At 35.3% G+C, this 16,599-nt stretch overlaps 1 protein-coding gene across 1 annotated transcript; it reads right to left on the reverse strand.

The window, feature by feature from the left end:
- Positions 1 to 3,352: 3,352 nt before the first annotated feature.
- LOC132059586 (vacuolar protein sorting-associated protein 26A) lies at positions 3,353 to 15,644 on the reverse strand. The gene is made up of 12 exons (XM_059452232.1): positions 15,408 to 15,644; positions 14,350 to 14,398; positions 13,692 to 13,766; positions 12,628 to 12,702; positions 12,433 to 12,505; positions 11,137 to 11,181; positions 10,125 to 10,236; positions 5,210 to 5,276; positions 4,699 to 4,743; positions 4,411 to 4,466; positions 3,960 to 4,135; positions 3,353 to 3,870 (listed from the first exon to the last, which is right to left on the reverse strand). Exons 2-12 carry the CDS (start codon positions 14,350 to 14,352, stop codon positions 3,692 to 3,694), a joined length of 906 nt encoding a protein of 301 aa, XP_059308215.1. The 5' UTR covers positions 14,353 to 14,398; positions 15,408 to 15,644; the 3' UTR covers positions 3,353 to 3,691.
- Between the last annotated feature and the right edge of the window lie 955 nt (positions 15,645 to 16,599).

The following is a 16,599-nucleotide window of genomic DNA, read 5'->3' on the forward strand; positions in this document are numbered from 1 at the left end:
CCATGAATTATGATATTTGTATCATAGAGAAACAATGATGATAACTGGATCTTTGACTCAGATGAGACAAAATTCGTTAGAAACTATGTGTTCACTTTTAGTGGGAGGTGAAATAACATATAAATCAGTCAAGCAAAGCATAATTACTATATAGATTATGATATCTGAATTAAGGCTTTGGAGTTAGCTGGTTATGAGGCCGAGTGGTTTAGAAACTACTTAGCGAGTATTCAAGTTGAAACAAAATCAACTTTGTTTGAGACACATTGTGATAAGAGCAGTTGTTGTGAGATGTAATAATTTCTATGTTTATGTGAAGTCTGAGGTGAATTTGGCATATTCACAAGACTGAAAAGAAACATCGAGGGGAATGAGACTTTTGTCATTTGAGAAGATTAACAATGATGGTAACCCAACCTATGTGATTGGAGATCCCATGAATTAGATTCATATGGGTAATAACAAATCATTAGTTGATCAAAAGTGCACTATTAAATTATATCTCTTCCTATGGTGTGTGAATATAGTGCAATACTGCAAGGCAAAGTGAGGTTGAGTTAAACTCTTAATCCAATTCATATCCTTTATAGGTAGTGTATTGCTCTGCAGAATACACTTGATGATTGGAACTATATGAGTGTGGAGTGGTGCCGCTCCTATGAAATTGTGATGGATTTCTAGAGCACTCATGAATACCAGGACACGCGCATGGCCTCTTAGCGCAAAACCGCGATAACGACAAAAATTGTGCGAGTATGATGTGATAAAATAAGACAATGGACTTACAAAAGAATTCTTGGCTCATAGAAGGTTTACACTTCACTATTTGTTCTGTAAGTATAATTTTGTTTTATCTAGATCTGGTTCATAGTCTACGCGACATCAGATTCGATGCATTGTACTCATATGTGGTAACCTAGCAAAATATTCGTTCTCCTTCATTTCCTTTTGAGATATGTGAAAACCCATCAAACTTCTTTTCCAATTATATTTCATAATAAATTCTTTTTGAGATATATGGGGGATTGTTGTAAATATGGTATCTCAAAAAGAATGTCTAAGTTCATTCTATTAAGATAATATTAATGGGGTCGTTGATATGCTAATCATTTAATCTTCCAACGGTTGTCTCCATTTTGTAACAGACTCGTCATTCATTTCATTGACATTTACTTCTTTTTATGGTCATTAAACTTTGCTCTTTATTAGCCTATTTATGGTCCTTATTTTATTCTTATAAACGTTGGGCATCTCAAATTTTTGTGTAGATGACTTGTGTTGCTTATACATATTTTAGTCCTTTTCCTTGGGATAAATACAAAAAGAGAAATTCTTGTCACATATTATAGTGTGCTGGATTTTATTTCTTGTGAAATCTTTGTTAGATTCTGGCTCCTAGTTTTGTACTAGAAGAGCTTGTTGAATCCTGGGAGATACATTTATACCGGGTGAAATATCCTTAAGGACAGTGTCTTAATTGACATGCCTCAAGCTTTCAAGAATTCGTACAGTGTTCGTGATCAAGTATTTTCCATAAGATTTCCAACACAAAATTAGGTATTATCTTCATTATGTCTATCTTGAATTGATACAGTCTTGTCGACAATCTTGTTTGTGTTGTGCCATTTTTATATGCCAGGCTATCTAAAACATATGCAGCGAATTGTTGTGCTCAACCTAGACTTGTCTATAGAGTGCCTCTTCTACCATACTGCCATGATAATGAAACAAGAATAAATAAAGATAAAAACTTTGAACACGTTTAATGATTTTCGATATAGAAGTATAATTTCGTTTATAGTGGTGCAAACAAATAAATTATGGTTTTTACCCTGCAATATCGACAAGATTTTACATTAATCACGTTACAACCAAAGTAGCAAGGTTTCCAAGAACAAGGAGAAGGAAGAAATGCCGCATGCAATACTTGAACTCTCAATGTACATCAAATCAAGAAAGAATAACTTCGGACAATTAGATTAAGCTTTCCCCTTGTCTCTCTTTTTTAGCTAATAAAGATAGAGGAAACACGTAGATGAGAGCGCTTGTTGCTGCTGAGTTTATATTTGCAGAACTTTTAAAAGTGGAGCAAAATTTAAACATAGGCCACAAAAGAGATCCGGGAAATTTTCAGGAGAGTAAAGCAGCGCATAAGAAAGGGCTGGCCCGTCAAAAGTCGAGTTCCTTCGCGAACGGAGTTTAGAATCGGGCAATTTGCAGGATTACTCTTTGCTGGGGTTGTCTTTAATTTTTGCCCCTCAAATTAGGGTCTTTACTTTTTGCCCTTCGCTAAAAGCCCCTTGGTTCCGGGTTCGAACCCCAGCTCAATCAAAAATTAACAAAAAATCGCAAGGCATAAATTGGGATTCGCAGGACATAGGCATAAGTTGAGTTTCAAACTCTGCCAAAAAAAAAATATATATTTTGCTGTAACTTTGCAAACCTCTGCAGAAGTTTGCCTTAAGGCCTAATTTTGGGTAAAGTTAGGGTCAAACTTCTGCCTTAAGGCGTAATTTGGACCCCAACTTATACCTTGCGAATCCCAACTTCTGCCCTGCGAATCCCAACTTATGCCTTGCGATTTATTTTTTATTTTTTATTTTTTGACTAAGCCTAAGTTTGAACCCGGGACCTCTGGATGTTAAGCGAAGGGCAAATATTAAAGACCACCCCAAAAGAAGGATAACCCGAGCAAAAAAATGTTTAGAATCAAGCAAGGTCTTTTTTAAAAAAAATTATCAAGAGCAAGTTGGGTTCAGTCCCTCGACCTTATTTTCAAGAGAATTTAGGTCTTCAGAGACAAATTTCATTGATTCGAAGTAATTTGTAAAATCATTGGGGTAGGCGGACGTCTAACAACATGGTCATGATCTTCTAGAAAAACATTGAATATTTACACATTGAACATAGCCAGTTACCAAAACTACCAGGATGCCCAAGGACTGGGAGCTTGATTGTTTTATCATCTGCAAATACAACTCCACCTCAATCTCGAGCAAGTTAAAATATATAAGAAATTAGTTCCTCTTACACAATATGGGAATAGCATAACTAATTTTGCAAGGAGCACATAGATCCGAAAATACTAAAAGCATCCATAGCTGGCTAGTAGCAGCTGGAGAACAGAAACTAAATCACACGTTGAAATCACAAAATACAAAATCAACTGAACGGTACTCGCGATGCACAAGGTTCCCTAACAAAACATCTTAGAAGCCAGAAAAGGACCAAGTAGCAAAAGCAACTGAAAGAGAATGGAAAACCAAAAACAAAATAGAAGTAAAGAAACAACGAGAAGTCAATCATGTCATTGTTGGAGAAAAGCAGCAAGAATAAAGTAAGACCTTAGAGCAACAACAAAGGTAGCAATCAAGATTAAATATCCAATTCATCAAAAAGTACAAGTTAAAACGGGTTCTTTATTGCGGTTTAACTTAATCCCTCGTCTCTTCCCAGTGTCTTCCAAAACATCAACTAGAGATTCCCACTCCAATATTCATGTACACAATTGCCTACTCTATACAAATTTCAAGTAAGTTCTCCCAGATGTCGCAATCTACCAACAAAAAGTCATTCTAGCACCTTTGGGAACCAGCCATCTCAGTCGCATAAAGAAATATCAGAATACAAAGATAGATGCAGAGTAGCAAGGCAGTAAGCGATTCTCAAGTATCAACATCTCTTCATTTATTCAGGAAGTTTCTGCCAGGCGGAACATCGTGATCTCTTGCTGTTTGAAGTACCGACGGTCCTCTTCGTCAACAAGAACAAGATTCAAATAGTATTTCACACTAAATTTGTTGTTGATGTTGCGATATGTTGGTGTCAGTTCATACGGACTAAGGAATAGTCTAATAGGTATTGATTCGCCTGTCAACCGAGCACAAATATCAACAATACATAACCACAAGTCAACGAAGAAGATGACTGCTCAACTACTAAAAGATGACAGAGTATACCTCTGACTGGAGCACCATCCATCAACTCAAACTTGGCCAGCGTCTCCGTTTCAACATGGGTATTTGCCCCAGAACCTGTTGATTCTCGGCGTCTAATCTCAAGATCCATGTTCTTTATCTTAATTCTTACAAGGAGAAAATATATTTTTCCTATGATAACATCTTTCAGATGATACCTGTTATATTATAATGCACATTAGAAGAGGCATTTATGATCAATAGATGCTTCCATGCATTAAAAGAAAAACAACATATACAGAAAATGTTTGCTTTCAGGAACAGAGCGCACATAAGCATACACTAACTAAACAAAAGCAGTTCCCCTCGTGCTAAAGTGAAACATCTAAAACCAGGAGTTAGTGCTCTTAAGTAAAAATGGCAACATTGTAATAATTGAGACAGTGAATAGTGTAAAAATCCAAACACAAACTACTTTTAACAGTTTACTCACTTGCTTTTGTTGTACTCAAACTCAATATGGAGGCAATCTTCAATTCCGACTTCCATCTGCAAGTTTAAGCAATAGAAACCGATCAGCACCCTTAGCAGTGCAATTCTCCTCTCTGATAACTATTGTCATCCTCAGATCTAAATGTCTCAATACAATCACCATGTCAGCCATAGTCAGACTTTTGAGTCGTTTACACCCAACCCAGCAAGCTGTTTAAATTACTTTCCTTTTCATGTCTCAGTGACAATGCTATATGTAAATGCAGAAAACACTGAAAAGGAATATTACCTTAATACTATTGTTAATTGATGGAGGCGGGGTATAATTGCGCACCTGATTCAAAGAAGACAGACAAATAACTCAGCAAATACTCAAATTTCTCTATGAAACAGGTTCAAGTTGCAAACTAACTAGAAAAAAAAATTGAAATGCAGAAAGTACCATCTGATATCCAACCCTGCCCCTTCCCCCAAACTTATTTTCTTCTTTTTGGTGCTTCCACCAAAATGCCCTAGACTCCTTATTTCTTTGTGATGAATTCAGAATGCCCTAATTATTCAAAGGAAAGAGGTAAAGGCTACTAGACTAGATGATCAAATTTTGTGCTACACTAAATGAGTGGTGAGGTTAGGCTATTTAGAGGATGTGAATGTTTGATAAAGATACCAAGAACACAAGATTGATTTAGTAACTCCAAAAATTCAACAAATGGAAAGACGGAAACATATGTCATTAGGACATCATAAGGTTGTCGACTATTTAAGGTGGCAAAATAAAAAAGGAAGAAAGAGAATGTTACCACGAAGTCTTGATATTCAACTATGCTACCAGCATAACCACGGCTGATAGTAATTTTAAGGATATACCTAAAGCCAACACAAAATCCAGAAAATTATTGTCATTAATCTGGCATAAGATCTATCAAGTTGCTGAGAAGACAAACATTTTAGCCAGAACATGCAAGCATGGAATACCAGGAACAGCAAATTAGAAAACTTAATGGGCACATGTTCACTACACAAATAGAATGCCATTCTTTGATTCAACTCACCATGACTAAATTTTGGAGTACCTCCCTATATGTTAGTCCTATCTTCCATTCAGCTCTTAAAAATTTACATCACCCCTTTCAAGACCTCAATAAATTGATATAGAATGATAACCCATTTTTCTCTTTCTGGTTATGTAACTGTCACTTCATATTCTTCTTGCTAATAAGAGTTTTTTCAGTAAACTGCCTCAATTTCACACATTTGAGGTACTAAAGTAGCTCTATCTTTATTGGTGACGAAACCAAACTTTCTTGATTTTCCATGTAAAGAAAAAGGGTAAGCTGAGGGAACAAGAAAATGAAGATCAATACTGAAAGAACAGGTTTAAAATACACTCTGATAAGTTCAGTCAATGTTCAAAGTCCAAACATTCTCATATGCCTAGGATAGACATTTACTAACAACTCAAAGCATCCAATTTTAGGTGAATATGAGGAAAAAGACTCCTAAGCCAAAAGAAATTCTGATAAAACGAGTTTACTCATAAGAATGATGCAAAATACACCTCAAAATCAAAAGTCTCTTACTCTTACACTCCCATTTAAAGCGTAGAAAGTTTTTTTTTTTTCCCCTGACGATGGTGGTGTCCATGCCAACTTGGGCACGCCTAGAATAAATCCACCAATTACCTGCTACCTCCCACCAGCAAGGTACATCTGCCCACCAAGGCGTAGGCAATGTGAAGAAATCACCTAGTGTTTTTTGCCTCTGCTGGAATTTGAACCTGAGACCTCATAGTTCTCCTCCACTTCATTGACCACTTGGCGGCACCCTTGGATGCAAGGCATAAGAAAAATGTTACATAGCTCCTCTCCTTCTTTTCCTTCTTACTTCACTATCATCTTTAATTTTCATTCCCATCTTCATTCAACTATTTCTTTTTCTTCCTTTCATCAATTAGGCAACCATATTTGCAGAAATAGTTAACACCCCATATCGTCATGTGTTGCTAGCAACACCGTTCAATTTGCAAATAAACCATTATCTATGGACCTACACAACACCTTTATTTACCCAAAATTCAGGGTAAGCCCCTTGTGTGATCTGGTGATGTTTGGTCGGAATAGTAGAGCAAATATACTCCACATAAAATTTTATATTGTTAATACAAAGTTCGATTTCAGTTTTGCTTTTGACATAAAAATTACACATTATGTTATACAATGTTTGATTCCACTTTTTCTTTTCCGCATAACTAATAACTATACAATTTATGCGGGAATCTATGTATTATTTTATGTGGGACAAAATGTGAAATAAGAATGTTTGGATGAGCAATACATGGATTATAACAAAAACAACCCATCATATAGTAACCAATAATTTATTTTGTTAAAAGAATAAAAACATTTTAAATATACACTATACCATAATTTTTATGCAACCTATGTTGCTTAGATCCTGTGAAATCCTTGTTGCAACCGATGTCGATCCGACACGATTCGGGTGACGGTGTGGGAACCGCACAGGATTTGGTCTACCTAGTTTGGGTGCTTTATCCTCTCCATGTTTATTGTACATACAACACCTACTCACTATCACGCATCCCTTTTCCTTGAACTTTAACCAGTGAGAATAGCCCATGCAAAGAAAGTAACATTTTGGGACTTTGTTTTCCATATCATTCCATAATATTTTGGTAACACCTTTGTCCTCCGAAGAACATACCAAGATCTCATCACATGTCCTTTCATGCCATCCTATCACTACTTCCGCGATGTCAGTACTATAAGCTTTCAGAAGAAGGTGCTCCATGTCATCCTAATCCCAATCTTCAGTAGATCTCTGGAAAGATACATCCATTGGGTAAAGACAGGGACCTTTAATGTGAGCTTCTATCGCCGGTCCTTATTACTCCCTCTGCCCCAAATTATGTGACACTCTTTCCTTTTTAGTTAGTCTTAGAAAGAATGATATCTTTCCATATTTAGAAAAATCTAACTTTAAACATGCCATTTTTCCCTTAATAAGATGATTTATAGCCATAGAAATATCTATGACTTGTTTTAGGCCAAAAGTTTCAAAAGTCTCTTTTTACACTTAACTTGGTGCCCAGTCAAATACCCTTACATAAATTGGGACGGAGGGAGTATATAGCATGACTGACTTTCTAGAGACTAAGTCATTACATAATACCTAACTCCATATATATTATTCTAGAGATCCCACTATGCACGCTACACTCACTCACATCAAGCGTTCCTCTGGAAATTGCATCAATATCTTTTCAAAGACTATCCATCTGCCAGGGAAATTCTGAAGGAAGATTTGAGCTGAACAAGAAAAGCGCTCATATGAACTAGATGGATCCAGCGGCTAGATCAGAGTGAATCCTAGGCATGGGTTGCAATTGGGTTTTCGGAGTGCTTGGACAACAAGATAATGGCTGCAGAATTAGGAAAACCTCGACTATCAAAGGTAGCTACATCACGGCAAACGGATACTACTATTGAAAGACTGGTGTATTGAAGAGTCGCTGAAGAGCCAATACTTTCATGGCTGAGTTACTCGGTTCTAGTTATTATCTACGGATATAGATAAAGGGAATAACAAATAAGCAGAAATAAAGAATTGGGAAATCTTGAAAAAGTAAAATTCGCTTGTTAGAGAGAGAAGCGCTGACTTCTCACTAGAACTTGGGCTTGCAAGACTCACTGATGCTTAATCTACGGACTCCGATCACTTTTTGGTCCTTTCACTCAAGATCTTCTCTCATCCCTCAAATCAACTATTGGTACATATGTGAGTTCCGTTCGATTTTAGTCATTTAAGACCTAGCCGCTACGTTTGTTCCCAGCTAAAATCCATTTCTTCTAGTCTGCTTGTTCGCAGTGATCTGGTTTACAGCGTAACTTAAGCAAGTATATGGAAGAGAAATGTAAGTATATGGAAGAGAAATGTAAGTTCAATCTCAAAGTCTCTCTATTATCTGCATTCTTCAACATGGAAAGCAACGGTCCTTCTACCGGCCAGCGAACTGTATCAACTAATATTAAGGAAGCAGAATTCTGGAAGCAGAATATCCATTGATGGGAGAAGCCTAACTGAGATATGCGAGATTTTAATATTGTATCAGATGTAGAAGATAGAAGAAGAATGATCAGACCTGTTTATACTATATCTTCCAAATTTCAACATATACAAGCGAATTGTCAGAATCATATGGTCAAAAGAGACTTTGGTAATGATACCAGAAATGGGTGAAAACATGGGAGGAAAGAATTGTCAATATCTCTTTTGGTGTAGGAAAAGAATTGCCAATATAAATTAGTAAGTTCATAGTGAAAGGAAACCCAGCTAGCTTGATATTGAGGCATAGTTATTATTGTTGCATGGAGAAAAGGATGTCACAGGCAAAAAAAACTCCCTACAGCATAGAAAATGGAATTATACTAAAAAATCAGATATCAAAAGTTGGTCACACTGCATAGAAAGAAGCAATAATGTTTTGAGAATAGAGCTTTATCCTTATTTTTTGTATCATTAAAGATGTCTACAAAATTTGAACTCCTGGGAGTAGGACTTTTGTAAGTGAATTTGAAAATGGATTGGACTTCATAGACTCCTTACCTGTCTAAATGAGTTAGTCCAGAAGAACTTTTGTACACTTCTAGTACCAACTTAGTGCTGTTCTTGACAATAAATTTTACTCTTTGCCTATCCCCAAAAATAGGGGGTAGAGAAAGAAGCAGAGTTGATTTGTATAAGAGTGAAATCATGACGAAGGGCAAGGGCCACAAAAGGGTGGCTCAAACTTATAAGTTGGAGAAAGATTGGTGATAAAGGAGAGGAAGAAATGGAAATTTAAATAAACCAAAGTTGGAGTGCTTTTCTCTTTTGTATTTAATACCTTTACTTTAGTGGTCATATGCATTATCGCAATAGTAAGATGGTCATCCCCTAATATTCTGATTCATTAATTGGCTCTAGACTCTTTTTTTTTTTTTTTTTTTGGGTTAAGGGAGGGGATGACAATGTTCACATTTATTTGCTTGTATCTGTCCTGTCAAACACAATACAACAAGATTTTCTATGCATTTATTTTTTTACAAAGAAATACAACAAGCTTTCCTTCTGAAAATAAATTCATGCTTCGACTTCATATCACCTCTCAGCATTCTACGGCAACTTGCATAAGCAAAGCCATCCATGATCCAGACAGATCATAATTTCTCTGGGAAAGAATAGGCGATTTTTCTTTTTTTTTTTTTTGAGAAAAAATCCTTCTACGTTACGAATTATGATTAATATCTCCAGAGATCATCCAACAAGTCAACACTCTTCTTATATAATAGCAAGACAGAAAATGCAACTTTGGATATCTGAAAAACACTGCAACCTGTTTTGATACCAATAAGTTTTTTTTTAATAAGAAAGAAGGAACTGTTTTGATACCAATAAGTGTGGCTTCCATTAATTGATAATTCTCATAAAATTTAATCCAAAATGGAAAACTGGGGAAAATAAACAGGAAATAATGATGCTCAACCTAGTAGGAATCATCACTAGTCTAGATTCAAATCTATATACAGTACTAAATATAAATCTTCATGGAGGAAACAAACAATTATAAAGTCACTTCATCGAGACAAAGCAAGGAAGAAACATTATATATAGAAGTATCATATATATGCTGCAAGGTTCCAAACAAAAAAAACTTACCTCAGTCGAACATTAACCCCATTATATGTTTCATAGGGCATTTCAACAGTTGAAAACTCAAAAGGATATGTTTTCCTTTCATAAATTTCACCAGGAACATCCAGTTCTCTGACTGCAAAGAGAAATATTAAATGGAGTAAACGAAGTAATACAAGGAAAGAAGACCAGTAACAAAGAAGTATAAGAAAAGTTTGAGAGCTCTAAATGGATGTCAAAGCAGTAGACCTGACTATTTTATATCAAATAACTTATAACACCTAAATAGCATACCCACTAATAACAAATTTGCATACCCACTAGACAACAGCTCAAACTGAAAATGCCTAACTTATTGCAGTACAGCAAAGACAAGTACAAGTAGCACAAGTTAAAAGGTTAATGTTCTGCAGCTAGGTTGACAGGAAAGATGTATCTCAGGACCATGGATAAATAGAGCAAAGTGAAAGGTTCAAGCAAAAGAATGAACAGGGCTGCCTGGCACCACTACAATGCTGTGATGGGGGTAGTAGAACAGCAGTAGACAAAATAGGGGAAGGAGAGTCTAGCAACTCAACTAAATTTCCTAGGAAAAAACAACTAAAGGGATGCTGCATAATGCACCTAAGAACAATAAAGGCTATACAAAAATAATAGAAATTATTCCTGATTCTATATTCTTGACCATGAAGCAACTAAAATATTGAGAAGCTGCAAAATTTAGAAGTCCAGCTAAAATTAATGATAAATAAAATTTGGTCTAAAGCTTATGAATCAACTTCTAATACAAGTAAATCAGAACAAAAGCGAGACATTAGACTACTCGTCTAGGTCAGGAAATATGGGAAACTCACAGCAAAATCAACGTACTAGAATACCCCTATACTTTAAAAACTTAACATAATCTGACTTGACAGTAGCTCATAAAGTCAGAAGCAACAATCTAAACAACAAAACCAACATAGCATGTTTTCACCCAGCTAAGGAATAAACTTCTCTCTTCCGCTTTCACTTGCATCATCTATGAAATACTTACCAAGGGAGGTGAAGTCGTAAAAGTTTCCCCTGTCAAAGTACATTTCTGGACAAGAAAAAGATTGCAACATGAATTATTTCTCCACAGCAGGAATATCGGGGAAAAAAAGTTAGATAACCAGAGATGCGCAATACGTAGATTGCTACATAGCCAGATAAGGACCACAAATGAAAAAATTATACAGCAAATAACTACAAATTTATCTGAACTAAAAAACTTATCGCAAAGCAAACATGAACGTACAAGAGAGAAGCTGCAAGGAGGAAAGCTTGCTTTCCTTTTTGGATAAGTCAAGCAGATGTTCAAATTGTTGAATGCAATTTAGCCGTTAAAGAATACACACAGAAAAACTATACCAGCAACCAAACATTTATCTGAACTAAATAGCTGTATCAAAATCAAACCTACAAAATGGAAAGCTAGTTCTTCCTTTTTTGAAAGTCAAGCAGCTGGTTCCTCACACATAATGAAACATTATAACCATGAATGATGTGGCAAGGGTAAAAGGAGAGGAAAAGGTCAGGCTTATTTATTGAAATACATAGGATAACTGAATATGAAGATATATGCTACGGACTGATAACTGCAGTCATTTCTCAAGTTTATTGCAAGCAGCATGCTTCCTATGTAACAGACAGTGTTGTCAAAGGAGCGCTTAAGCCCTAAAGCGAGGCTTAGAACATGTTGAGCGCTTCGCCTTGCTTAATGTCCACTTTAGTGTGGTCATAAAGGCTCTAAGACATACTTTTCCTAGCCAATGAGTGTTTCCTGAATAGGCTACACTAAACAATTGATATTTCACTTTATCGAATTTTTTTTTTTTTTTTCAATATCTTTGTCTATGTATTCGTTATTCGTTCTTATAATTATTAGTCTTGGACTAAATATATTTGTATTTTTTTTCTCCATTTGCACCTTTTTTCATTAAAGCCCATGCTTTATTTGCGCTTAAAGCTCCAACAGACCTTAGAGCTTTTTTGCGCTTTTCACTTTTGACAACACTGGTAACAGATAAACAGACTTTCACCGTAACCTTTACTTAATTGCCAGTTACGCAAAGTGGTTACTTTAGTCCAACCCACCTTGCACCTTGCACACCTCAACGAAGGAAAAGAAAGAAAAAATAGAAAGCAGATCATGGAAAGTATTGGGTATATTGACACGTGAAAAAGTTCAAATTAAAAAAGATCAATTTAACTCCATTCGCAATCTGTACACTTGATTCGAGAAGGACACGAGACTGCAAATCGCATGGGGACAAAAAGTTGTTAAAGATTGTCACCAGTTAAAGCTCACCTATCTGACCAAGAAGCTCAACTTTGATCCCATTATGTTCAACCTTCTTTCCTGATACTGGTTCTACAGAAATCTGAAGTCATAATGAAACTATATTCTCAAGGAAAGGTGATGAAATAAACAGATACTTTTCTACAAGTAACAAATAGAAGAGTATTTAAGAATCATAAGTTAAGTATGCTACATGAATAATACCTTTCCAGCAATGTTTTCTTGACTTTGGAAGAGTGGGACCATAACAGTTTGACCATTTTCCTTCTTCAAGGGGACCTAACAGAAAATAGAACAGCAAGCAAAGAGTCAACTTGTAGAGTCAACAAGTCTCCAGTTTTGTTATGAGACTTCTTCAGTTGAGATAGGTTGCACCTATTTTTTTCTTTTCAATTCTTAGTTTTTATTTTCCCGGATAAGTGAGATAGGCTGCATCTATTTACATGCACATTTTAGGGCAACACGTCTTGTTTCACAGTACATCTGCTTTACACTAATTAGACACATAATCACAGCATCCGTCTGATCTGGACCCATTGATAACTCTATTCAATTCCTTAACTTTAAATTTCTAAATAAGTTATATTCTTCATCACATAAACATAATACAGTTTCTCCTGTCACCTTTTCTCTTTAGGCACAAATATAAACTGGCTTTATGGTTTAATGATTTTTGAATATCTTTAAACAGGAAATATCATGTCCTTATTTTCTGATAATTACATTATCTGTCATGCAAAAATATTTTATTTTTATTTTTTTTGTTTAGGGGGAGGGGGCGAGATAGGTTTGTCATATAAAAATAGTGTACCAAAGTAGATTAAAATGAGATTTCATAGACAGCAAGCAACAAGGTTGAGCTTTGATCCATAATTGATGAATTTAATATCAGGGAAAGAGACCAATTAGCTGTTGGGGGGGGGGGGGGGATATCTCATGGGACAACAAGCTTCTATTAGCCGAAACAAAGAAGATATAGTTTCTCAGCTAATTTTTCCCATCCAGGTTGTGAAGTTTATATTGAGCAACTTCTGCTTACTGGCTGTCTTACATCACTGAAGACAAAAGTGTTCCAACTAACATGACTAAAGCTCCTGATCAGGTAATGCAATGATAATCACAAAAATAATAAGCACATTCATGAGCTGAAGTTGCTACACGTAAGTGTAGATTATTTCATCAATGTACGGCAAGGGCATCATCTTCATCAACAAGTGTTATAAACATGAAAAATGCTAATACTGAGAAACAAGACACTGATAACGTACCTGTTTGCGGGATTTTCCATCACTGAATGTGATTGAGATGTTGCATGCTGGCTTGAACGCTCCAATTATATAATTCTGCAAGAAGGATGCCCAATCATTTTAAAGAGCAGTAATCATGGCATATGTCTTAAAAGTTGGTATTTTAAGCATTTAGACTGCATACAGAATAAGCTGAACCACAAATATGCATGCGGGGCACATACAACCACAAATATGCATGCGGGGCATATACCTCATATACATGAGATAGCCTAGCTGATGTTGAAATTGAAGGCCAATTACTCATCACACAGAGGTAATTATACATGCATATCTGTGTCTTTTTTGTGTGTGTATGTGTGTCTGATTGTACAATCACACACACACACTTAATCATAATTCTTATTATATAGACTATGATTCCATACCAAAAAAAGTTCAAATTCCTTTTCAGTTTTGGAGTTCTCAACAACAAACACCTACCCCTCAATTAGAATAGCAATTCAAAAAAAAAAAAAAAAAGATTTTATTGTATAGTGTATACCTGTTATGTACACAAAATTGGCAGTTATTTTATTTTCGTTGAGTACTCGATCTCTCTCTCACACACACACACACAGCTATGTGGTAGCATAAGAAACATATGAGCAACAACAATAAGCAATTGGTGAAACTTTACCATGCTATAAAGAACTGAATAGTGGACCAAAATCCTATCTTAGAAGAACCTGCAAATGACATTGTTCAAGATTAGTTCTAAGAAACACACACGTTTCTACATATAACAACTATCAAACACACCAGCATTAAATAAAGGATTCATAGATAGACATATTTGTAGTTGAAGGGACATTTTAAATCAGATAAAAAATTAAGGACCCGTTTGGCAATGAGAATTATTCACTTTTATCCGGAAATTTTCTTTTTCACTTTAATTGAAAATCAGCATTTGGGCATGAAAATTCCAAATACAACTTGAAGTAGTATTTGGAATTTGGAAAACACCTAAAACCTTGTTTTCACTTTTTTCTTTTCCAGTACATCCGAACAACCAAATATTATTTGCAAAAACTATAACCAAACACAACTCCAACTTCAAAAATTCCAAATAAAGTGAAAAATATTTGGTTTCTATGGCCAAACGCCAACTAAGATAATGAAATCAATTATTGGGTAACCTGAATGCATTTACGTCTTTCACTGAAAACACATAATGTGACCATAAAGATCTCACTTTTAGACCTTCTTTTCTCTTTATTATTTTTCCGCTAAATCTTAGGAGAATTAGTCAATAAGATCCAAAGGCAGATAAAGCTCACGTTTGGCCATAGAATTTGAAACTTGAAATTTTGACTTTTTGAAGTTGTGTCTGGACATGCATAAAATTTGAAGTTTTGATGAATGAAAGTGAAATTTTCCCCAAAAAATGGTCTGAGCCAGATATCTGTTTGATCAAATCTCATGGCCAAACAGATATTTGAAGATAAAATTTCAAAATATGATCCAACATCTCCTAGCTTAAGTCAATAGAGAAATAGAATGCAAATAAACTTGTAAAATCACAGAGAACAACGAAAAATCAGACTGGAGCCATTGTAAGAGCAAACACATAGAATTAAAACCAGTTAAACAACATAATTGAAACGCAATTCGTAAATTGGCATTATACACTAAAATCATAGGAAAAATGAATTAGGGTTTTGAGTGATCAAATTAGGAAATTAGAAGAGAGCTTACAAAATGGATGAAGAGATCGCGGGAGGAGAGAGGAGCAAGTACGCACAGTGGTCGAGATGGAATGTGTTAAAAGTAGCCAACAATGGGGGCGTTCAACAAAAATACAAATATGCAACCGAACACTGAAGAAAGGGAAAAGGGTAAAAAGCAAGGGGAAAACCAATTATACTACTGATTAACTTGTAAGTATTTGGCTTGATCAAATTTGATACTTGGATATGAGGAGACATAAAAGGTTCTCTATGTAGTCACATTGACAAAGTTAATGTATCTATTTGATTTTATGAATAATTTAAAAGGGTCATGTATGTATTTCGCCTAGAAATACATGTTAGGGAAAATTATGTGAAATATTTACGCCACGTAGCCCATATTTTGAATTTGTTACCTGGTTTAGCCCATATTTATATATAAACACCTTTTATATACAAGATTGATGCATTATGTATAATACTTTCTCCAAGTGTAATGTTGTAAAATATTGTATAAAGTAAAATATGGCACGTGGCGTAATATTTTTTGTTGGCCTGTATTTTTTTTAAAAAAATCCTATATTTTATCGATAAATTATAACAGAAAACATTCAAATGTATCCTTGCAATATTTCAATTGAGCGACTTTACCGCTAAATACACGTGTTAACTCAATTACATATTAAATGATTGTGAAACAACATGAAAGCTTTAAGAAGATGTTTGGTAGACATGTCTATATGGGGACAAACGTATATCTAATTTGCAAGTTCAGTTATGAAACATGTTGAGTTTTCTATCGATTTTATCAATTTATATGATGTTTGCTTAATTACATAATTAATACATGTATTTATGTATATGCAATACATTGATATAACAACTCAATCCCTCATTTGTCTATAAATGAATATTATTATTTATAACTTATCGTTTTTGTTAGGGTTGAGTTCCGAGAGGTTCAGATAGAGTTTGGGTCAATTTTTTACTCAAAAAGTAATTCGTATCTGGCACAGATCACAGTGGCTTGGTTGCGATGGCGAAGTCTGTAAAGGTTTGGATTATTCGTGAATGCGAGAGAGATGTGAGTCGGTGGCTTCCGTAATAGCAAAGTTAGAGACTGCAACAGCGAGGATTGGGCTCAGGCTCAAAGTTCGCGGACAAGATGTGAGGTCCCCGAAGATGATAAGGGTCTATCACGACCCAAAATCCCCAAATAT

Source organism: Lycium ferocissimum, chromosome 6 (assembly GCF_029784015.1).
Source record: "Lycium ferocissimum isolate CSIRO_LF1 chromosome 6, AGI_CSIRO_Lferr_CH_V1, whole genome shotgun sequence".
Classification (NCBI taxonomy): Eukaryota; Viridiplantae; Streptophyta; class Magnoliopsida; order Solanales; family Solanaceae; genus Lycium; species Lycium ferocissimum.

What these genes read in the sequence shown, in the direction of transcription:
- LOC132059586 (XM_059452232.1), bottom strand. An exon ending in TTTGAGTACAACAAAAGCAA is followed by an intron (nt 4,136 to 4,410) that starts GTGAGTAAACTG and finishes ATAATATAACAG; the next exon opens with GTATCATCTGAAAGATGTTA. An exon ending in GGATGGTGCTCCAGTCAGAG is followed by an intron (nt 3,871 to 3,959) that starts GTATACTCTGTC and finishes CTCGGTTGACAG; the next exon opens with GCGAATCAATACCTATTAGA.